This window comes from Tympanuchus pallidicinctus, unplaced genomic scaffold, assembly GCF_026119805.1.
Source record: "Tympanuchus pallidicinctus isolate F22 unplaced genomic scaffold, pur_lepc_1.0 scaffold2, whole genome shotgun sequence".
Classification (NCBI taxonomy): Eukaryota; Metazoa; Chordata; class Aves; order Galliformes; family Phasianidae; genus Tympanuchus; species Tympanuchus pallidicinctus.
The window spans coordinates 52,935,334-52,960,055 of NW_026294721.1; the positions used below are offsets into that span (position 1 = coordinate 52,935,334).

The 24,722-nt window shown below is 39.3% G+C and overlaps 2 protein-coding genes across 3 annotated transcripts in view; one reads left to right on the top strand and one right to left on the bottom strand.

The window, feature by feature from the left end:
• The window catches only part of SEC24B (SEC24 homolog B, COPII coat complex component), a 553,630-nt gene that overhangs the window by 410,273 nt on the left and 118,635 nt on the right, over positions 1-24,722 (top strand). The gene's annotated exons all lie outside the window — the stretch shown is intronic.
• The window catches only part of GRID2 (glutamate ionotropic receptor delta type subunit 2), a 679,658-nt gene that overhangs the window by 114,742 nt on the left and 540,194 nt on the right, over positions 1-24,722 (bottom strand). For both annotated transcript variants that reach the window (XM_052681767.1, XM_052681768.1), the window contains exons 10-11: positions 15,200-15,397; positions 9,037-9,349 (exon numbers count right to left, since the gene is read on the bottom strand). In XM_052681767.1, the coding sequence (XP_052537727.1) occupies positions 9,037-9,349; positions 15,200-15,397 (511 nt within the window). The remainder of the gene's footprint in view (positions 1-9,036; positions 9,350-15,199; positions 15,398-24,722) is intronic.

The window sequence follows — 24,722 nt, forward strand, 5'->3', positions numbered from 1 at the left end:
ACATTTGACACATATAACAAAACTGCCAAAATATAGTTTTTGATACTGTCAACGGAGCTGGCCAAAAACTGAGTCATGAAAAGGGAGTACAAGTACTACAAGGCTGCAGTACCTGTTTTAAAGAGATAGCCTCATGAAAGTACATACACAAAGTAACACATATGCCTAGATTTAGTATAATAAAATATGAATTTGGAAATTTCACATTTTAAAGTAGAATAAGAATACTGCTGGAGTATGTGCTAGAAAAACATGGAAGGTGCTCTTTCCTGAAGAAGTTTGCCTCTCACTTTCCCAGCTTAGTACTCAGTTATTAAGTGCATTTTAGGCTCAGCCAACCTATTCTGTTTGTTACTGGAATATGTTAAGACCTGGCAGAAGTCTGAACAGCAATTATAATCAATATTAAAGAGACAGGCTTTTAAGTTCTGCTTCCTATCAGAAGACATAAAGCATGTTTTTACAAAGGATGGTAGGTAACACCTCTATTTTGCAAGTGAGAAGTGAGGCACACGACACTAAATGAAGCTTCTGTGGTTAGCCAGAAGCTCAGAAGCAGAGACTAAAATGGGCGTTAAGTGTTAGTCCTAAAGCTCATATGCTTGATCTTTCTTGAAAATGATTTTTCACCACTAAATATCACATATGAAGACATAATAGAAAGAGAGCACATTTTTTCAAAAGGCTTTTAGACGTTTTCTCTGCATAGTAAATAAAGAGGCTGGTGTACAGTTAATTAAGAGGAAATGTCACCAAGAATGTATGTTGTTACAGGATAATGGTTTCCTGCTGATAGGGATGTGCCAAGAGTAAGATAAGACAGAGTAGTTTATTAAGCAACAGCAGCACATTTCAGGAGGTGTATATCATGCCTTGGGTGGTAATACAAGGAACAGGACTGAGAAGCCCAAGCAGTTTTAAACATCCACAAACTGTAATAATGACTTAGAAGAGCCAAGGCTTCATGTCCATCTTACTGCTTTTATGAAATATAATTTAAACAAGACAAACATTAAGAATGTAATTGACCATTACTGACACTGCTGATGACCAATCAAAATCCCTAGTATTCGTGATCAGAATTTTAAACTAATCAAAATGTAAGGGGATAAAGACGACCCTTCAGAGATGTTTTCCCACCGTTTATTCAAAACCTTGCTAGCTTATGGGAGAACATTAATATCTCTGAACAGAAGAGTACTATTGGGAGTAGTACTTTAAGCACATGTGGTCAAACCCTAGTTACAAAACAGTAATGAATATTGGATTTGCTGGAATCACTGCAAAATCTCAAATGATTCAGCACTTTAAAGATGTTTCCTCTTACAGCAAAAAAACAAAACCCAAACTACTCACAAAAAAAAAAAAAAAAAAAAAAAGGAAACAAACAGGACCTCTGCCTTTTCTCTTTCATACGCATGTTTTCATGTGAAACAGCTCTGCATCTTGAGCTGAATAACCTGAAATCCTTCCAGTTAAATTCAGAAATACCTCCTCTTGAAGAAAAAAATCAAAGTGAAATCAACAACGCATGGTAAGAGGTACAGAAGAAAGAAGGCTTTCTGTTGTGTGTTTCATGTTAAGACAAAATATTTTAATTTTCAGTACAAATTCATTATTTTGTCTATATTAATGCAATTCTATTAAGTAAACTTCTTGGTGTATTCTGAAACCAAACCAGAGAGGCAGCTTTTGAAAAGAAGCCTTCCAGAACATTCCTGTGTAAATTCTTGCTATAAATCACAGCATTTCACTTGTCCGAAAACAATCTATTGTACAAATAGGGTTGGGTCTTAAATCCTTTATTTCTGTTTCCTAAAGCACTGGACTTCTTTGTTCCAGTAGTAGCAATAGTAGAGTGCTCTCTCTGGAATATTTCATAACAAGAACTCAAAGAAATAAGAAGCAAATAGAAAACCTTCAGGAGATTAAAGTAGGTCCTCAGCAAGTATACATAAACATTCTAACATGAAGCCTTTGATTCACTTGATCTCCATGAAGTTTTTAACAAAGTCACTTGAAGTTAGCATTCAGTAAACTAAACTGCTTTGGGATCAGTTTTCTGATCTCTGGTCACACATTAGGTTTTCCACATTTGCATGTTTGACTGAGCACAAAATTTGAGGGAGTAGCCAGGACTGAAGAGAAAGAAAAATGCAGTTAAATAAAGTGTCAGAAAAACTAAGCAAAGTCTATATCATACTGGATTATGACACATTACTCAAACTGGATTATGTGGGAAATAACTGATGGGAGATAATCTCCACAGGTGTTTCAGTGTACAGTTATCAGCAGAAAAAACTGGCTTTGTCCACACAGACCTTTCTTTACATCCATTTGTTCCCACTGACTCTTGCCCTGGGGTAGGGCACCACTGAGAAGAGTCTGGCTTTATCCTCTTTGCACACTCCTTTTAGATATTTATAGACATTGATGAGACCCATCTCCAAGCCTCCTCCTCTTCAGATTGAGCAGCCTCATCTCTTTCATCCTCTTCTCACAGGAGAGGCACCTTCTTAATCAGCATGCATAATAATAGAGGGCCAAAAGAAGCAGAGTCAGTAGGGAGGAGCAGGAGCAAAAGAGCTAGCGAGGTCCTGACTGACATACAAGAGGAAAGCTGCAATGATGGGCTCCAGCTGCTGCATGAGGGTGGCAAATGGCAAGATCTGTAAAGGATGGAGTGGGAAACCAAGGGGAAATACAGAAGGAGCTGGCAATGAACTGGAAGGTGAACTCTGGAATCATTTCCTACCCAACTGGAAAAGCCAGTTATGAAAAAAGTTATATATATATATGTACATACACACACACTTTCACAATGGCCATTGTGAAGTGGAAGAGAACAGATTGGAAAACCAGGAAACTATGTAGCTTGCTATGAAAGTAACCCCACCTACTTATTACTGTGGAAATTGTAACAGCTACAAAGACCACTGATACAGCAAATTCTCAGCTACAAAACAGCTGGTTTCCCCCAGTTATGCATTTTGACCAGCAATGATCAAGAGCCTACATGTTGGCTTATAAAAATCTGCACCAATGGAGATGATCCACTGACACTGTTGCCAATGCTGAAACACCATCCACTGCCTCACTGCACACACGTTCACTTGGTCTCCATAAGTGTGCAGCAAGCATCGATAAAAGTCAGTGAGTGCCAAATTTTCTGCACAGAGTAATTCAGTGACACACTTCGAGTCACATGCACTTCCATGTCAGATGCCATTTTGTCAGATTGCCCCTCTGTCCCATCTGTTGCACAGCAACAATACGTAACAAGATATGGGTGGGAAAGTTCAACCTCTACTGCCATACCACCAACATCCACCTCTAACATTGCAGGCCAACAGAATAACACAGGAGGCATTACCTTCAGAGCAAGCCTAGTACTTTTCAAAGTGACCTAAGTCCTCTTCAGTCTCAGTACATGAATTTGCTACATAAACAAACATAACAGGAATAAACGTTGCACTACAGAATCTCACACCTGGGTAAGCGGTGGGGTCAAAAGCATTTGTTTTTAATCTCATTCACAGTACTACACAGCTCCCTCTAAGAACTCACTTGCCTTCGTAATGACAATACAGGATATTGTAAATCTGCTTACAGAGATTCAGAGCTTGCACCAGGCATTCTAATGCACTGGTCATCATTTTTTACTGAAAAGTGTACTGTATGAAGGTCTAAAGTACAGAAAAGAAATGCTCGGCATTGTTTCCTCATATGAAGTGAGCTAGTCAATGACATTTCAGCTCTGTTCTCAAAACTGTCCCTTGAAATCAAAACCAACATGCATCTAATAGATTAGAAAAAAATACATATGACTTCCAATGCGTCAATGTCTGCAGTGAATGAACATAAAATTAAAAGAGAAGGAAAATATACCTACATGTTACTAAAGTTTCAACAGTGTACGTAGACTGCACGATCATTCTAATTTTCCTCCATGGGAGGGGAAAAAAAAAAATAATAATAAAATAAAATTGAAAGCCAAAATCAAGACCCAAGTTTAAACGGTATAAGAACCAGTGATGTCTGAGCTCTCAAGGAAGCAAGCACAGAGATACTACATTTAAACTTCAGCTCTGAGGATTTGGCTTTGCTTTTATGCATGTCACAAGCTGGCAGTAAATCCAGCAAGACCTGTCCTCTGTCATCCTCTAAACTTCCTTCAGTAAAAGTGCTTTGCAGGCCAAATTTAAGCTTTAAGCCTCTGTAATAAACAAGACTAGTTGAATCCTAGTTGCAGTTTCACAGTCAACATTTGAGTTGAGTTAAAAGTACTGAAATTTCGCTACAGAATGTAACAGGAGCTCATAGACCCCACTGTACAATCAACAAACGTACAAATGTTACAGTCATGAGGTATACCAGAGAACTTAGCTACATAGTTACTGCACAGAAGCAGAAAAAATACTTACCCATAGCCCAGGCATACTTGTAAAACTCCAGCAGAATTTTCTCTAAAGAGAGGGCCAAGAAGAGACCCTTCCCCTCTTAAATGGGTCTGGGCGAGGTGGAGCCAGGCTCCACCCCTTCCAGCAGCACAGGTCAATTGCCTTCACCTGTGCTCCTGTGGTTGACTCATTGCTCACCTCAGGTGATCAATCAGAGGTTCAGGCTGTCATTCAGCAATTCCCATACGCCTGCCCTAAAAACTACCAGGCTGGTTGTGCTGATTCAAGTGTCTAGGCAATGTCACAGTACTTTTCTGATATATCAAAAATTGTGAAGGTTAGAACTCATTAAAGGAATTTGATCAGAGCACCAGTCAGGCTGACCGAAATACAGCCTGATGCAGCTTCTCAAATCTACTACTGAAAACAGCAGAATACTATTTCAGAACAAGCAAAAAGAGACAACTATTTCTGATTCGATCAAAATATGTTGCACAGTTCCTTAAAGAATTTGATTTATATACCAAGAGGCTCTTTAGACCGTCAGCAGGTCCAGCAGGAACCAGGCTCCCTGCCTGCAAATCTTTCACTTAGCTAAAGGAAAAAAAGAACAGACAATGCCAGAATGTGCCAGCTTGCCCCAAACAAAGAATCTGGCACTATCAAAGTGCTAGCAATCCTCAGTTCATATTGCCTTATTGCTCTCAGCATAAGATATAGAAGCATTTTTGGCTGTATGTTTTGATGGCAGAAATGAGCACCTTGTCATGTTTTGAATCTACAGCTGAAAGACTTCTTAAATGAACGTGACAGATTTTGAAATGCCCCATGCTGTTGCGCTTAAAGTATGCCAATCACAATTAATAGCAACAGATTGGCTATTCCAAAACAAATAAAACCTGCGGATTTTTCTGCTGAATGAAGAGCTGATGAGTGAAAACAGAAGCAAAATTACTACAATAGCCAGTCAGCCTGTCAGTGGAAATTACTTTCATTTGTCTGTATTCACAAGGGTTGGTAAACAATAATGCATCAGCTAATATAGTTTTGTGTTATATTCAAATTGAAAGTGAAATACAGGCTGACATTATAAATGGATCTATTACTCTTTCACAATGGATTTCTGAGGTCTTTTGAGTCTTGATATTTAAATTGGTCTGCAAGGTTGTTGTATTTTAGTATGAATGCTATTAAATTTGTGTCATTTTTCCCTTTAGCAAATTAAATACTGTCCTTCTGCGTTTCCTTTGAAGGAGAGGTGTATTGTATAGCGACCCCTCACTCAGCGGAAATAAAGCTCACATTTTAAATTGTTCTATTGGATTGCAAGGAGTTGTGTTGGAAATGTACTTGGTAGAGGGGTGAGATCTCTAAATCTCTCCAAATAAATCTGTCTCTAAACAAATGCAACACACCTTTTAATTTCTGCGAATTATTATTTTTTTCTTCTGAAGTCTCACAACAGTTTTAGTGCTTTGGGCCTCCGTGTCCCAGCAGCTATTACTAATCACGATTTACTAATGAGTAAAAGCCAGTGGCTTTCAGTAATCACATGGACACAGAAACAGCCAGAATAGTTCAGGTTGAAAGGGACTTCAGACCACCTAATCCAATCCCCTTACTCAAACAGGGACATCTAGAGTGGGCTGCACAGAACCAGCTCCGGGTGGGTTTTGAAGATCTCCAGGGAAGAAGACTCCACAGCCTATCCGGGCAGCCTGTGTCAGTGCTCTGTCACGCTCACAGTAAAGAAATTTTTCTTCATGTTAAGATGGAAATTCCCAGGTTTCAGTTTGTGCCCTTTGCCTCTAACACTGTTGCTGGGCTCCACCAAGAAGAATTTAGCCCATCCTCTTTACACCTTCCCTTAAGACACACTGATCTGATCCCCTCTCAGTCTTCTCCAGAATGAACAGGCTTAACTCTCTCAGCTTTTCCTCATATAAACGATACCCCAGTCCCTTCATGATTTTAGTATCTTTGTGCTGGACTCACTCCGACAGCTCCATGTTTCTCTCATATTGGGGAGCCCAGCACTGTGCATAGCACTGCAAGCTAGGCCTCACCAGGGCAGAATAGAGGGGATCCCTTCCATCAACCTCCTCGCGACAGTGTTCCTGATGCTCTCTGGGATACTATTTGCCTTCTTGGACACAAGTGTGTACCAGTGGCTCATGGTCAACTGGGTGTCCCCAAGGACCAGTAGGTCCTGTTCCACAAAGCTACCTTCCAGCAGGTCAGACCCAAGACTGTGCTGGTGCATGACGGTATTCCTCTCAAAGTGCAAGGCCTTGTGCTTGCCTTTGTTGAATCTCAAGTGTTTTTTGCCCACCTCTCCATCCTGTCCACATATTTCTGACTGACAGCACAGAGCTCACAGGTATCAGCCACTCGTCCCGGTTGCATTCTGGGGTATTGGCCACTCATCCCAGTTTTGCATCTTCAGCAAACTCACTGAGGAGATGCTCTGTTCCTTCATCCAGGTCACTGTCGAAGATGTTAAGCAAGACCTGACTCAGTACAGAATGCTGGTGCACCCTGCTAGCTATGGGCCTCACACTAGGCTGTGTTTTGACTCATAAGCCTCTGAGATGTCCTGTGCAGCTACTTCTCAGTCCACTCTTATGTAAACCCTTCTCGGGCTTGCTTTTGAGGATGTCACTGGAGACAGTGTTGAAAGCCTTGCTGCAGTCAAAGGAGACAACACCCACTGTTCTCCCCTCATCTATCCAGCTGGTCATTCCAGCTTAGAAGGCTATCAAATTGGCTAAGTATGATTTTTCCTTAGCAAATCCATGTTAACTGTAAATTGTGGTTTTTTTTGTTTTGTTTTGTTTTGTTTTTTGTTGTATTCTTTCTCTCTTGTCATTTCATCTCATTTCTTTTCATCCAACTTCCTCTTTGTCTTTGTGCTTTATTTGAGGTGTTTATTCAGCCCTCCCCAAACACTCACTTTACTGACGGTTCTGAAAGCCCTTTTCTATATATGCTAACAGAGCATTCGTCGAAGCCTTGAAAGCTAACACCCTAGATCTATGACTTGGAAAACTTTGGGGCACTGGACAATACATATTGACTTGGTCAGATCTAAAGCAAACAGTTCAAATTATAACTAATGAGATCGAAGTGTGCAATTAAACTAGCTTTGCCTCCATCCAAAACACTGCTGGGCAGTTTCCTAGAAAGCTTTTAGAGACCGATGATGTTGGGAGTACAGTGGAAGTGCTAAGGCGAACGCCAAGCAATAAAGCTATATAAAATCACCTCATATTCACACAGTAAAGAAACTAATTCACAGGTTTTAACCCAAAAGGCAGACAGATGCAATGAGTCTAGTTCTTTAACAGACCAACTGCTCTCTCACAGTTGGATTCCCTAAACAGCTACACTGGGAATATTTTGGACAGAAAGAAAACTTTAAAATCCACCCACATACATTGAAAAAATTATTATAGCACTAAACTGGCTCTGAAGTCTGTTTTTGTTGTTGTTTGTTTGTTTGTTTTTAATAAAAATTATTATTAAAAAAAAATACACCAGAGACACATGAAACAACTTCTGCAGCTTTGCTCAGTTGGCCATCACTGCTAAATGCAAATGGTAATGTCAAAACTACTCTCTCTAGGTTGATGAATTTAAAAACATACCTCTTGCGGACAGTCACAAATGCAGCTTTTATCCTTTTCTAGGTGATGGTATCAGTTGTTGTTTTCCTCCTTTTAGAAGTTTAGACAACATTCATGTACATCTTCAATTGTCACAAATTTCATTCGATTTTTTTTAGTAGGTAATAAGGTAATTTCTAATTACGTTATTGAATAAATACTTTTACCTATTGTGTTCCATCTGATATCTGTGAGTTTTGAAGTAGTGGCTATGATTCTCTGCAGATTAAATGCCCCATAGAATTACAAGGAGATGTATCTGCGGTGCTAGTACGGACAACAGATAAGTATGTGCATAAATACCAGAAGATAATTGTTTTATTTTGTCAGTTGTCAGGAGTTATCACCTAAGCCATCTTATGTGAAGCTGTGTTTTCTTATTCTATTTTGCATTAGAACTCCGATTTGTAGATAAGAATTTTAAGAAGCATATACCAAGCCAAGCCATCCTTGATGCCTTTGGGATAAACAATTAAATATCTGCAGAAGAGATGGACCGTGAAAGACTTGGTAATATAAACCAGACTGGGCCACGCTGCTGCAGGGAAGGAAGAGAGAATCCAGGAACGCCAGAGTAACTTGGCTGTGTCTAAGAGCTATATGAGGAAAACTGAGGTAAAGTGGGAAAAGGAGGAAAGAGTATGAGACATGGTAAGGTCATTTGGCGCTGGTGACCAGTCTAAAGTTTGTTCAAAAGCTGAACCCTGACATTTTCAGACTTCTTTGGAACATAGCACTTACACTAAGGATGAATAATTTTTGAGAAGGTGATGAGAAATATCCTTTCCAAGCACTACAAATAAAAAATAAGCTAGCATGTAGTGCTCAAAAAACTTCTCATAGTTCACAACCCAGGCTGCCGCACGCTTTAGAAAACTTGCAGCACATGGCTCAGACGTGCTCCCAGTCCCTCACAGAGGATGGCAATAGGAGACACACAACTGTCATCTCAGGTTCCCTCTGTCTCTTACCTTGTTGCACAAAAGATCCGTACACGAACCACATGGAGTTGTAGAGCGTTGTGGAGGTCATAGATCCCATCTGAAGGCGAGGAGGGTTGAGCCAATTCAAGAGGTAGACCAACAGTCCTACTAGCAGCACGGTACCAGCTATGCATGCCCACAGGGAGAGGTCAAATGGCGCCAAGCAGGCAAACATGTCCATTGTCTTCTCTGCCTTCCGAAGTAGCACACCCACTGAGTAGTCCATATAACGTGTTGTGAAGTCCACCACATTTTCTCTGTCGGGGGTGATGGTTAAGGCAGAGATCCCTATGTCAGCTCTCTGAGGAAAGAGGAAGGGAGAATAAAATGTGTGAACAGGAGGTACAGAAATGATCTTTGCTCCTCCTTGATCTTCAGCGGCTAAATTTAGTATGGAATAGCAGATGCCAAGGCCAACGTTTAAGGCACAATATATGCAAACTCAGAAATGTAAGAAATGTGAGTAGCAGAACAGCTGTACCACCTCTCTTAGCTCAGTGAGCAAACTTTGCTCTGTAGACTCAGACGTCTTAGCTTTTCAAGTTATTATTTTCAAAAAAATCAGAACACTTCCAATGTAGGTAATAGCTCAACAAAATCTACTTCTTGGACTATTGATGCCATCATTATTGCTGTGGCTTTGTGTACAGCATGTCTGATTAGAAGAAATTTGTTCCTGACAGAGCTGTATGATTTCCAGCACTTTGTTGATATGATGCTCACGATAAAGGGCTGCTGTGTGACGAAGGGCATCTCATACATCCTGGGGTGCTTGGGATACTCAATATTCTGGACAATATCAACCTCGATGGCAGTGCACAAAGTGCATAACAACAGGCAGCACACACAGATCCTTTTCTGCTAGTTCCACTGTATGCTACTGCTTTGTGCCTTTTTTTTTTTTTTTTTTTTTTTTTTTTTTTTTTTTTTTTTTTTTTTGTAATTTTAAGAACCCACTTCAGATAAGTAGGGGATGAATAATATGCTTTGATCCAATCATCGTATTCCACAGCATGTCTGGATATTAGGACTCCAGAGGCAGCAGGCACAACTACAGCAGATGCTGTTTTCCTTTATATAGATACAATTTTTACCACAGTGAAAGCAGACACAGTAACACTGTTTAAAAAAGCCCCCAAAGTGAAGAAAGACACCATTAATTTTAGATATTTTTGGACAAAAAAAAAAAAAGAGTATTTAAAATACCTAAAGATGCTACCAGTTTGATTTAATTTGTTCCTGATCTGCCTAAAGCAGCATGTGGTCTTTTGGAAGGGAGTGAGGAGAGCACAAATGCATCAAATTGTCAGTACTGAGTCAATTTTATTAACTGTGTTGAGTTTCTTCTCGTCCAAAGGCGGCAGAGATTGCTAGCTCCTAAGAAATGTGAAACATTAAGTGAGAAATTATGGAGCTGAAACTGATTAGAATCAAATTTGCAAATCATCTGCAAAATACCATCTGTGAGACACTCTGTTGCCCACGGTACAGACACGGCGTTTAATCACAGTGCACTGAAGTCTTTGGTTTACACGATGTACTTCACATTAATTTTCGTTGTCTTGAGAAACAGTGGAAAGTAGCTGAGGGCCTGATGATTTAAGCAGTAAGGCGCTTGAAAATATTGGTTTGTTTATAAATCATGAATAAGATCTTCATCTTTAATTTGTAGTTTAGGTCTTGTAGCATCTGAAATGAAGGTTTGTTGATGTATACAGCTGAAAGCTTGGCTTTGTAAATTAATGTATAAAATTATAGAACTTTTAGCCAACAAATGACTTGAGTGTCCCGAGTGTTCAGCCCCAGCTGTGCTGAGCAGCATGCAAAGCAAACATCACCTGAAACGTTTTCCGCAGTAGTGAACAGAACCGTACGTTCAAAATAATTTCCAAATCAAAAAGTCCAGAGCTCTGTACCAATAACTGTTGAGTAAAACAATAATCATATTTAGTGTGTAAGGCCATTTTTTTTTCCAGAATGTGTCTTAAAACATGAAGTGGGTTATGGGGTGGCATACGGAACCACTAAGAGATACATGTAACTCCTGCTGTTTAACTTCATGTATCACTGAAATACTTCCATACTGCACTAGATAATTGTTAAGTGCCATTCAAGTTGTACTTGGAAGATGTTTAAAGATCTTTCAAGGAAAACCAATATAAGTGAAGAAAATTTCAGGGAAAAAAATCTGGAGGAGGATGCATAGGTGTTTTTTATTTTTTATTTTTTATTTATTTATTTTTTTTTTTGAAGAGGAACATATTTCTCCATGAAATACACTGAAGGGCACAGCGTGTGATATTTATAGAAACACTGCTTCTATTTCACATCCCTGAGGAGCAGTCTTTCACATTCCACAGTGTTATGGTTCCATTCTGTATAACAGCCAGCTATGACAAAGGAGCAGTGTTGTCCTAATGGAAATGTTGCATTTTCTTTGTGATATGGCAGCAGCAATCGTGTTATAGTTATGTACTGATCTAAAAAATTGCTAGTAATGTAGAGAAGGAGGCATCCTGACTTCTCTGTACTCCCACATGTAGCCCTTTTTCCATAAAATAAAGGTTACTCTGAGCTACGACAACTCATGTTCCTGGCTTACAAAATCAAATCATAAACACCAGATTAGTGGAAAACTGTACATTTAGCACAGAACCATGTTTATGCTTCACTCAGCAGCTGATCCACTGAAGGTGAGCATTCCTAATTATGTACAGAATCTGTCACCGTGTATTAAATTGGAAGATGGAAAAAATTAAATGCTTGTCATTAACACGTCGAATTGGATCAGAGAAGATATCAGTTTGAAGGATTCAAGGTTCACTTAGCGTTTCTGAGGGAATACGATTATGTCAATATTTAGATATAAAGCTGCCAATCTGAATTATAAACATGTAAAATTCTCTGCTCAGTTTTCGCAGTGCCAGAATCAACCACTGGCATCTTAGAAGTCTGTTCTAGCACATTTTGGATTAATGAAACTGTGAATTCTGAAATCGGTTCCATGGAAAAAAGTAGAGGGCATTATTTTTCTTTAGGTGACCTGCTTAGGAATTTATAAAGTTGATAGCAGGTCTCCTGAGGTCATAGTTGATCAACGTTACCGCAAGCAGGAAATCCAAAATAAGTGAACCAATAGGCCCGAAAGCTTTGCTACCTGTCACAGACTCAGCTCATCAGCGATGGTTTGAAATCCTCCCGTTCTATTGCTGAAGCAGGTATGCCTTATATACATGTAAAGCGATCTTAAGATGATTCCTGTGGTACATGACTGAGAACAGGGGAAAAAAAAATTGACTGTAAATTGCTCCATGAGGATGTTTATGGTAATTCATTGTTAATGTTGAATCAAGATGCACTGAATGTTGGAAGCAACAAGCCACAGCTCCATGTGCCACACAGTCCTTAACATGGACACGTGAAAATTAACTGCAGATATAGTTTTACTCACAGTAAAGTGCCTGCAAAAATTATTCTTTTTTTCCTCAACTGCTGTTGTGTATGTTACCTTCTCATGTTGGCTTTCCTGTATGCTTTCTACCTTCCTATGCCATTCCCCTTAGGAAGATGCACTTGAGGGAAGAACTTTATAGAGCTTTCCATTGCCGGTAGTTTGCTTTGGAAGTGCTCGGGCATGTATTTCGCTTTGCATTTCTGACAGATCTAAGTGAAATTGTTTCAATGCCATTTGCTTCCTGATGGCTCATCAGAAAAGAAGTCACAGCAATTCAAGTGACGTGGCACAATATGGGAAACTGGCTTATGAATATAAATATCACTGTTGTGTTCAGAACTGCAAGAAAGTCTACTGTCCTTTCCCAGAAGAGCCTTTTTCTGCCTCATTTGCTTGTCACACAGGCTCGTCCCCCTGGTAAGCACGGCCTTGAGCATAACCGAAGGAAGTGCTGCAAAACGGTATCTCGTGGCAAAAGAAAGATGTGCAGTAACGCATCGCTTCCTCTTGATTGGCTCTGCTGAATACTGCTGCTCTCCGAACTCATCCCATCTGTGAGTCAAAGCTCTGTAGGGTTACACTAACAGACCATCACATTACAGCCAGTTTATTTTGAAAGAAAAAGGTGTACGTAGGAAGGATAGACCTCATGTGAATTGGGCAGAAATGTAAAGAGGAGGAAGAGCGGGTACCCTATTCAAACCAAGACTAGTTGCTCTGAAATGCTGATTCCAGCTCCTATTTCAGCAGCCACTGGGTACAGTAACACTCCATCCTTGGAGCAAGAAGAGTGAACTTGGCAGAAGCTCCACAAGGCGTGTGGGCTTAGGGCACATGTTTGCAGCCCAGGGCTTCCATCCCATGTGGCTGCAAATGAGAGCAGCCCAAGACTGCTCTCACCAGTATCGGGATCTGTAGAAGAGCCTGCTGCACCCTGATATGGATTAACGCATATCGCATCTGTCGGTCCTTAACACAGAAAGCAACGCACTCACTGCAGCAATTACCATTTCATCTGACCCTTTTCCTGCAGTGGGCACAGACATCTTCTGAAGGCACTCACAAAGAGGAGACAACAATTTTCCACTGTGCTTGAGTGGGACTTGTCTTTTGTAGAAATGTACTGTTCCCAAGTAACTTCTGGCTCACATGTAATGAAGTAAAAAGCACTCCCCCTGTTCCTGGATTTGTTCTGCATGTTGGCAGAATTATCATGTTATACTCGATTGGGAAAATTAGGAAACACTGTGTGTTAAGCAGGTCAGGTCTTTAATTTAAAACTATTCTTTGCTCCTTTGTTTCCAGTCACAGAGTTGCCAAGCAGAGAGATATGTGAGTTATGGGAGCAGAACTTGGTTCGCAGTAAATAAGAAAGCAGCCTTTTGAGAACAGCTTGCACTTGGTAAGGGGTAGATACAAACTGGCTGCTTGCCCAGAGGTTCTCTTTTGCATCAGGAGGGACAGAAAAAGTGAAGGATGGTATGAACCTTTTCTGTTAATTATAGGAGGGGTCGAGAAGATGCCAAATAAATGATATTGAGGAAACATGAGTTTTACATTGCAAACGCAGTCCCGCTAACACTTCATGTCTTCTAATTGTACAGAAGGATTTCACAACCATTTCGCATTTTCATTTAAAGCAAAATTGCAGCAGACTGGCAAATTCATTCCACCCGTGACGTGTATTTACAGATCTAGCAGTTACCACCTCAAGGGTGTTATTTAGGTTTATGTGAATCCATGGCTAGCACAAGGAAAAGAATGATGTGGAGATTTTTTAGTAGAACAATCAGGCTTCGGAGGTTGTGATTGCTGCCTGATGAATCATTCATTTCGAACAAAAATTGTTCCAGGCCATTATTCCATCTCTGGAGCCACTGAGCACTGGGACACCTCCAGCCTGTGGCACTCAAAGCTTGCAGGTTCCATCTCTGGTCTGATTGAAGCTCTGTGATCTCTAGTAGCGGCTGCCTATGTGTGCTTCAGGTAGAGAGGATGCCATGCAATAACTAGTACTGGGTGAGGTCTGCCTTTCCTCCTTAGCTGGGGCACATCAAAGATGGTTGATCAGCAGGATGTTGATGTGCCATGTTTGGAGAAGGTTTCTGGAGAAAGGGTGTATGCAGGCAAGCTCCAGTGGAGTTTAACAGTATCACTTGTATTCGTATTCCCACTAGTTAACCTCTGCTGGAGCGCATCTAAGAAAGCTGGAGGGTGTGAAATGCTGGCTAGGGCTTGACTTCAAACTCAACGAATAATTATTAACAAAATTGAGAACATTACTTTTGATTCCTATATCTATGTAAAGCATGGTGCAAAAATGTCTTGCATTTGTATTCAATGGTTTTCTAAGTGCTAATTAATATTTATGCAATGTATTGCTAATTGATATGTGAACTTGCTTTACAATAACCTCCTCCACTCATCTGTGGCAGGTCTTGCAATGTAAGTTAGGGAGCTATGCACCCCATTTTTTTTGCTTCATTCAGATTTCATACTGCTGTACTTAAAAAAATACAGCCTGCTGCCACCAAGGTAGGCCTTTCTTTATTGCCTGATGCACTAACAGATGCTGTTATCACAAATAACTAGCAAATGTAACCAAGGATTCATTTATTAAGGTCACCAGGTGATGAAAAGAAACTTAAGTAATACATTCTGTATTAAATAACATTATTAAATGTATTATAACCTTACCTTAAATACTAGTTCTCCTATCAGTCCATTCCATGACCCATCATCCTGAGGACTCCCATACTTGTGATCCGGAGCAACGTAAATTTCATACTTAAAGCCAAGGTAACTGGCCAAAGCTTCCAGGACATCTATTGAGAAGCCCTGATACTTCTTTGGTTTTCCCAGAACATTCTCAGACACCATGACAAAGGGCTCTTCCTAAACAGAAAACAAATGGAGTGACTCTGTTAGTGGAACAAAGGCTTTCCCACTGAGGTGCCTTTCTTTCTTAAAAGACATAGTAAGTATTTAAATTATATACAACATTTTCCACTAAATGAGTACTGGGGTACCTCTGGCATCTTACAAAATGATAGTTTTGGCTTTTACTTCAATATAACTACCTCAAACTCCAGGTAAAAAAAAAAAAACACCTCTATGACACTTTTTAAGTAAATCTCTTGTGACATTATAACATAGTTGCTTTTCAGCAATGCCTTCTGTCTGCACTTATGCTCAGCATGACAGATGTATGCTCATATGTCTGTCCGTAAATATGAAGGATTCTACCTTACTGCTGCTTCCCACCAACTGGGTAAACACTGTATCTGGTAAATGTGACTATTAATTCATGCCATAAGGAGTAAAAAGAGAGCAAAATGCACCAAGCTGCAGCGACATAAAATCTCTCTCCAGTATTTCTCTTGTCATGCTACTATGTTGCACATCTTACTATGCACTGGATGTCTTGCTGCTTTTTAACTCTAGGCATACGTTCGTTTTGATTGGGGAGAATCAGACAGGAGGCTTCAATTTCTATAAAGATAATGGGTGAATGCTCATCAAAAGGATAGATAACAAAGTATTTGACTTGATAAGGAGAAGGTGGATTAAATTATCAGGTTACCAAGGAACACAATTCTGTTTTTCTTCTCTGTATTATTAAAGAAGTTATCTTTCTGATATTGCTCCTACAAAGAGGTGGTTTTGGCTAAGTTCTAATTCCTTTTCTCCCCTTTCCCAGCTCCTTACGCTTTTTTATTACCCTTGTTCTTCCATTACCCTTAATATCTTGCAAAAATATAACACATACTTTGATTAGTAGATAGGTTATATTTAAGCTTTTTTTTCCTCTGTACCCTTTCTCCTCCATTCTCTCACTGTCTTGATTACTCACAAGCATAAAGGAGGAAAGGTATCATGCTCCCCCTGTGCTTGTGGCCCAAGCTCTAGCCATATCTCCACAGGTGATTTTGTCACTTATAACAATATTCTTACTTTCTTAGCATGCCACAACTAAGAATGAAGAAGAGTAGGGGAGAGGTACTTGGAATAAGGAAGGGTTTTCTTAAATGCCTGAATTAACAGTCATGGGTATAGCTACATTGTTGAATGCTGCCAATGAAACGAGTGAGCAACTGGACTATAGTGGCAGTGTACTCTCTTTGATCTGCAGGCAAAGCAAAAAAAAACAAAACAAAACAAAACTAAGTGACTGGGGAATGCTAGAGGCAAGAAGGCAATGTGACATAAAGGGGAGGTGTGGACTAAGGTAAAATGCATCACATTTCAAGCACTCAAACTCTTTTGTCCATTAATTCATTATGGCTATAAAATTCTTAAAGAAATAAGCAACACCCCCTGATGTAGTGTAAGAGCATGAAATGTGTTATGACTGTTATACTTTTAGAACTAGCTCTCTTCTTGTGGGTAGAGCTACAATACACTTCTGTTATACTCACTTTAGAGGAGTCAGATGCTTTTTCCGACAATAAAAAATGATGGGAAAAAAAAAAAAAAAAAAAAAAAAAAAAAGCCAGAACATTCTTTAAAAATGAAAAATCTAAAGCAAAATAAACTGTTGGAGATTATTCTCCAGCTCATCTCAATCCTCTTTTGCCCTTACTATGGTGAGATGAACTTTCTAGCTGGGAAGCTGTACACAAATTAAGTTAGTGAATACACATCTATTGTTTATTCAGATCAGAGAAATTGGTCTCTGCTGGGATTTACTGCAGCCATCAGGTCTCAGCTCAAACCTCAAATGAATGGCCTTATGTGCTTTTACTATGTTTGGAGCATGGTTTCAAAATTAGGTTATTTTTAGGGGTAGTTAGAACTCATAAAGCATATGAAAATGACTCATAAGTAATATCTGAATGCGCTCTGATGTATTACTTTAATTTTGATAATCTGTATTCATTAACTGGAACTCTATGTTCATTACTTCTTCCCTAGCAAAAGTCAGAAGCGATAGGTGGAAAAAACAAAGCAAGAAACGAAGCTCAGTTGTGAGCAATACTGTTCTTTAGGAGCAACGAACATTAAATGACTCACAATGACTAAGCACAGCTCTGTAGACACATGAAGATGCACTGGGAGACTCAAGAACTTCAAGAAATATCTTGCAAATGCTAAGAAACTCCCAAAAGGGAAATTCCATCTAATTACTGGATCTTGCAGTCCCTTTCCAGTGGCTACTAGATGACTAAGCAGAGCAGTTAGAACTTATGAGAAGCGATACCAAGCCTGACTTAGACTTAGAAACCATAACTAAAATATTTTCAGTCACAAGATGCTTTTGTCTGGTCTTTTTATCTTCATAATTACTTTTTCTCAACTCAAAAGAATAACCCCCCACTTTTACTTATGAGCTATTTGGCATTTCTTACCCCAAAAGATTTCACTGAAATAAGCAGACCCAAATACTTAATTCCTTCAACAGCTTTACTGACCGCTGTTTTGGGGATTGCATTTGGCTAGGAGTAGCACAGCAGCTTGTTATTTTTAATTGAACAGCAATGTACATTACTTCACATTACAATCAATGACCAAAATTTAATTGAAACATTTACTTCTCTCATTACAGAAATACTCCCACTAGCAATGGTTATAAAAGTCGCTGAAAAACATAGTACAATCTCCAGCCCTTAATAACATTAAAACAAAGATGAAGGTTTCAAACCCAGTGTAATTAAAGTATTATTTTCATTAAGTATCCCATTTTGCCAATGGCCCTAGTCACAATATTGGCAATAAATGCACCGTTCCTGGATCCTCTGCTTTTCAAAAAAACCCAGAAAAATCAGTTGTACTAAGAGAAAAGTCCCTTTCTCTACAACTGAAACCTAGTTTGCATCCTAAAAGCTGAAGATGATGTTAGAGGAAGGCCATTTACAATTTAGCCTTCGCTTGTCCCTGTCTTTACCCACAGACTTAGCATTGCTTCTTTCAATGACAGTTTTATCATGATGTTTGACGAGACACGAGTTCATTCAATCTGGTGAATAAACAGCACATTTAATGTGCTTTTTTTTTTCTTCCAAATTCAGACTGCGGATTCTGTATTTATATCACTACTGGGATTAGATAAATTTTAAAACGTTAGCCACTTCGCCCTCCCTCCAGCGTCTCCTATCGCTTTGCAACAGGACTAAGGCTTCTTTCAAAGCCATCGATAGCAATGGTCTGTCAGGATGCAGCTGAACTCTGCGTATTGATTTTAATTCCAAATAACTTAATGCACCTAATAGCTCTTTCTGAACCATTACAGCTTATGATAGAAATATGGATTGAAGCTGGAATCGACTGGAGTGTTTTAGAGTATGTCCAACATCACAATGCCGGCGTTAACACAACTAGCTTAGACACGTGAATTGGCAAAAGAGTAGTATAGGTGTATTAACCAGCTGGGAGCAACATTACACTTCTTCCTGCATCTATATGAGAGGTTCTATCTATAACACAGTCCTATAATAGTTCACAACATTGCGCTGTCATCAGTTCACCCTCTTTTCTGTCTTGCATAGAATGCCCGGCTAATTGTAATCACTGCAAGAACCTCTTTCTGCTTAAAAGCCAAATTCCCCGTCATTCTGTGACCTACAAGAATTGCCCCAAAACACCAACATACCCAGTGGAACAGATGGGTGAATGAAGGTCAATGACAAAGAAGGTAAGCGCTAAAGAGCTTTGGACCCTGTAATCCAGGACATACAGATAAATTAGCCTAGCCCTGCCACGCCACTTCTACCTTGCTGTCAAACTGTCATCTTGGCCAGGGCCCAAAGACTTTCATTTCCTTGCTACACGCCTCATCTAGCGTACAGTGCCTACTACTTCGTAAAAATGAATTTCAAATATTAAAAAAAAATAAATAAATAAAAGGAGCTGGGCTCTCCAACAGTCCCTGAAATAAAAGTTCGCAAAGCAGATGGAAAACAGTAGGCACACACAGCATGAATAACTACATCATTTATGACCTACCTGTTTTAATGTAAGCTAGGTAGCTCTAACAGTCACAGACCAGCCATTAAATAGCCCCTTTGCCCAGTCACATACCAGGTTCAGTTTGGAGCTTGCACAGGCATGGTAGAAGGAAGAGGGATGAACAGGTTCTGCTTTCATCAAGGGATACTAGTTTCTGTCACTATATCAATTAGTCGCTGTAATTAGGAATATTTTCAATAGACCCCACTTGGAGTACACTGCCACGTGTAATGATAATGAAAAATTCACAGAGCTATCAAGTCATTTTCAAACGGAAAGCAAAAGCCACGTGCAAAAGGCTGGAGATGGGAAAATCAAACGGGAGGATTTTTGGGACTGGTCTATACCAATTCGAAATCTCTGGCAAGGCAAGGGATACCTAATCAAAGCAGACTGCCCTGATGATTGTTTGTATGCTCATCACAGTGCTCACTTATCAACACTGATCGATTAAAAGGGAGTGGCTGAAACGGCTCCTGTTCCCAATTTCTCCATGGTAAAGAAACTCTAAACAGATCTGGCAAGCCTCAGGAGAGAGATGGACAGGGCAGATGTCTGAAGGCGGGAGGCAATTTAGCAATCTTATTTTCTTCTATCTCTGTCTGTGGGAAAGTAATGCACAAATACCACTCCTTTTCTATGCCTCGTTGCATTAGTGGTATTGCTTTCACTGCAATCCTATTAAAACACTCAGTGCTCTGATTTAGCACCCAACTATATTAAATACACTGAACTGCCATCTAGAGAGGGCATGTTGTTTGCAGAGAGGAGAAATAACATTACTTTTCGTGGTAGGAAATGCAGTAGTTGCTCTGAGAGCTACACTTGCTTTACACGGGGAAGCATTTGCTCTAACTACCTAGTTTGCTTACTCCAAAAAAACAAAACAGAACAAAAAATTACAGAAACCTAGGCAACCAAAGAGCAATTCATTCTATTTGTTAATATATAACAACATTTTAGAGGAAAGAAAAAATACAGATGTGGCCAGCACACTTACAAAGACTTTTTCTTCCTTAATCTTCCTTAGATTAGAAATGAGCACACTATTACTAACGCTTGTAATAATAAACAGCAGTTTATCTGTTTTTTAATAAAGGGTCAAAGTTTCTGTTTCAGTAAATGCTGAGCTGAAGTCTGACCTTAGCTTCACAAATTGGAAATCTGCTCCTCACAAAGACATGCCATTAAGGACTGACTTTTCCAAGAGATCAAGCCAGTCTCATCAGTAAGTAATACGGAATGATTGCTTTTGAGTAAAAAAAAAAAACCTGGAGCCGCTATGAAAAATAGTAAATAATGTGCCTAATTATATCACACATCATCACCCTTGATGCTTTCAAGGATGGATTAATTTACCGATGAAATGAACACATCTACCGCTATTGCCATAATTAACTACCATTTCACTGCATGTTTTTCATCATGTCTTTGTTTATGAAGGAACCATTTTTTTCCAACTTCCTTCTGCAGGTGGATATATGGGTAACAAAAAGGAAGAAAAAAAAAAAATCACAAGGCACGGGGAAGTGTTGCTGACTAGAAAATTACACATTTTTTATAACTAGCAATGACATAATCTAAAACTGGAGATCATTTTGAAATATTTGAATTATAGCACATAAGGGAAATATCAAACACGTTACTAAGTTACAGCGTCTAGAGATTTTAAAAAAGACTACAAAAACTACATTACATACTACTTTTGGCCATTTATGCCTGTGAGTTTGAGTGGCGGAAAGAAGGATTTATCCCTTGCCAATACAAAAGTAAAATATCTTCCCTTAAAACGTAAATGCTATTGCTGATGAAGGTGGTCAAGTAATAATTCTTAACATTCACTACTATGCACAGTCCTCCATTGCTTCTCACTTTCCGTTCCTCTGATTACGCATACACTGTCTTATTTTATCTCTTTCATGCCTTTCTTTTTTCTTATCATTCTGAAAGCTGCTGCAGCTTCCTTTAAAGAACTTTTGTCACCTTGTTAAAAGTGGAGTTGGAGGTCAACTCCCAAAGACAGCCTCAGCTTTTAGAAGTAGGACTTAGCCTTATGTGTCACTTTTCTCTGTCTGAGTAGGAAGTTCAGCAGACAAAAGGGACTAAAGATGCAGACCTCCTGCCAGCTCACGTCTGTAAAGATACTGTCCTCTTCCCGGTTTGTTTCTTACTTAATCTCGTTCACAGTCATGCCCTTAATGCCACTGTTTGAGAATTAACCTATTCCACATATGAGAATGTTTTCCCAAGTGTCGCTGTTGCATTTATATTATTTACTTCTCCCACGCTTGTCTATGCTTTTACCAGCCCTCTTGTTTCCTGCAGTGCCCACCTGGAGCCAAGGGTCACCAACCCGCCTCTAGCACATCCAGCTCTCTGTGAGCAAAGCAAGTAGTAGCAAGCAAGACATCATACATGCAGAGATATGATAAAGGATACCTCAGCATTGCTCGCCCTCATAATTTTCCTCCTCCCACCCGCATTTCAGATTAATCTGGATATGAAAGCGCATACCTCTGTTTGGTTGCCATACCTTCCATTTCCAAAGTCTCAAATGTAATTTTTCACATCTCCAGCAAGTTATGCCTCACACGCTCTCAGAAAAGGCACTGTACACCTATACTTTTCAGCAAGTTGTTAATTCTTTAAAACACACAATTTAAAACTTGTGCCTTTTCAAACAGCTGGAGTTTATTTTTGAAACATGATTTTGTGAACACCTGTTGGCCTATTCATTGCCAAACAGGCCAAATCTCATTTTGTTGCTGATGGTTGAACATTCATATGAATAATTCATTAATTGCCACAGCTAGTAAAACGATGTTAGGAGAATATCTGTTTTATTCCAGTTGCCATTAGATAAAACCGAACACCTGAAAATTAGGAGGATACAGTGAAATTGCCAAAATGGATATCCAGCTACATTTGTACTTAGATTATTGTTCATTCAGAACACTTTCTATTGGGTATGAGTTATTATTCTGACCTTTCACCGAACTCCACTTCTGAATCGCAGAATACTTTACAGAAATTCACTAGCAAGTTACTTGAACTCAGAAGTAGCTCATCTAACAAAGTTCAGACTTGGGTTTCACGTGGACAGTCAGCTCAAGACAGAAGAAAATGATCATCAAACAAAATTAACTTATTCTACAAGTGCAGAAAGGTGCTTACCCAAGTCAAACATAACAAAAGATAGAATTGCGTATATGCAGACAGTATTACAGTTCTCCCCAGAATAAAACACAAAGAACTGTTTCTTATTCCTGCTTAAGAAAAAGTGAGAATTTGAGAATTTATAAATAAATCATTTAATTTTAACAGAAATATATTGACTCAACTGAAAAACTCAGAAAAGGATGGAAAAGGAAGGAAGGATGAAAACAAACTCACTGCTAAAGTAAAGTCAGAGGGTGAAATCCCTCTTCTACCCTTGGATTCTTCAGGGCAGTTGTGAACCCGAAAGAAAACCGTGCTTTCATCTATTACAAGAGTTTTGATTTGCATACGTTGCTCCAAAAATAACACATTCTATTTATGTTCACGGAAGCCACAACAGATACAAAGAACACAAGAACACCATTTGGTAGAGCAAATTCCCAGCTAGAAAAAAACCACTACTTTTCAATGCAGTCATCACCATTAACTGTGCATTTTTGCCAGCTACGATAAGAGCCCGTGTGCTCCACTCAGAAAAAATCTGCACCAACAGAGAGACCCTCTGTTTCTGTCACCGTTACTGAAATGCAATACCCATTGCCTCACTGTGCTCAAGTCCACTGTCCATAAATGTTCAGCAAGCAAAGAACATCAGCAGGTGCTATTTTTATCAGTGGGGAGTTATCCATTGACACATTTCTGCTTCATATGCACTTCTGTGTCAAACACTATTTTGTCACACTGTGCCTCTGCTGCCATCTCTTGCTCAACAACAAAATATAAGGGAATATTGGCAGGAAGGTTCAATCTCCACTCCATACTGGCAACATCCACATCTCGCATTGTAGATCAACATAATAAAATAGGAGGCATTACTTTTGGATCAGCCCTCTTAGTTCCATTGACTTCAATGAAGCAAACATTTGATCAAACTATAACTTGAAAGGATTATTCTATTTCATAAGATAAATTGACTTAAAAGCAACTTTCCTTTGATAGTTGCTCTAAAATAAATAAATACTAACGGCATTCCTGTTTGTGTCTTTGGTGACCAGATTTTTCTAAGATCCAGTGGAATACCAAGAAATTGAGGGACTACAAGTCTAATTTTCAAAACAGGAAAAAACAACTATGAATACATTGCTTGTACAATTTTGTTTCATTTCCTCAGCGTCATGTCATCCCGACTAGGACTTGACTCAATTCCAAACACCGTACCAATTTTTAAATTCTACTCCAGTAAAAGTAACTTAATTGATCCGTTGCGATAAGCTGTGTGAATAAAGATGGGAACCAAGCTAAGGCTAGTAACATGTAAAGGCTATATAGATTTATCCTAAAGCAACGTTTACAAGCAACATCTAACATCACTTACGCGTGAAGTAGTGATATGCTAATGACAGGTGTGTCTTAATTCTAAAATCAAAACAAGATTTACACACTAGCGTATCTTCATGAGTAACCCTTACTCACTCATTGTAAGAGCAGTAAGAGCAACTGCTGTAGGGTAAGCACCCTAAATAATGCTCTGGCCCCCACTGGGGTGGCGGTAATACCTTTGGGCATCCAAAGATTGGAGGTGTCTAGAAATAATTGGTACACAGTTAACATGCTCCTTGCTTCTCATCTTTACCGAATAAACCTCAATGAACCTCAGCTTCTAGCACGTTTCACAGATCATTTTGTCTAGATAGCAGTTAGTGATCACACACAGCTTCACAGTTTAAAACAGTCGTTTCTGTTATAAAGCTGGTATGAGCCATTCCCATCTTCCTCCTATACTGCCTTAATTGCACGCTCTACGTAAAAGATGAGTCAGTTTGAAATACAATAACTTAGTGGATTTTAACAGAGTAGAATTCAGAGTAGTAGTGTTTTTATTAGCTGTGCTTTTAAACTGTCAACAAAGTCAAAGCAGAAACGTGATTGCACCACGTGAAGAGAGGAGCCTGAGCTGGCATGGGACATGCACTGAACTTCACACATCTGCCTTTTGTTTTCATTGTTAGCTTATAAGCTGTGCAACAATTTGTGTCAGACTATACTCAGTTTGGCATGGCAACAGTAAAGCTACAAGTTGCTACACGAGTTAGGGAACTGTAGCTAACAGAGCATT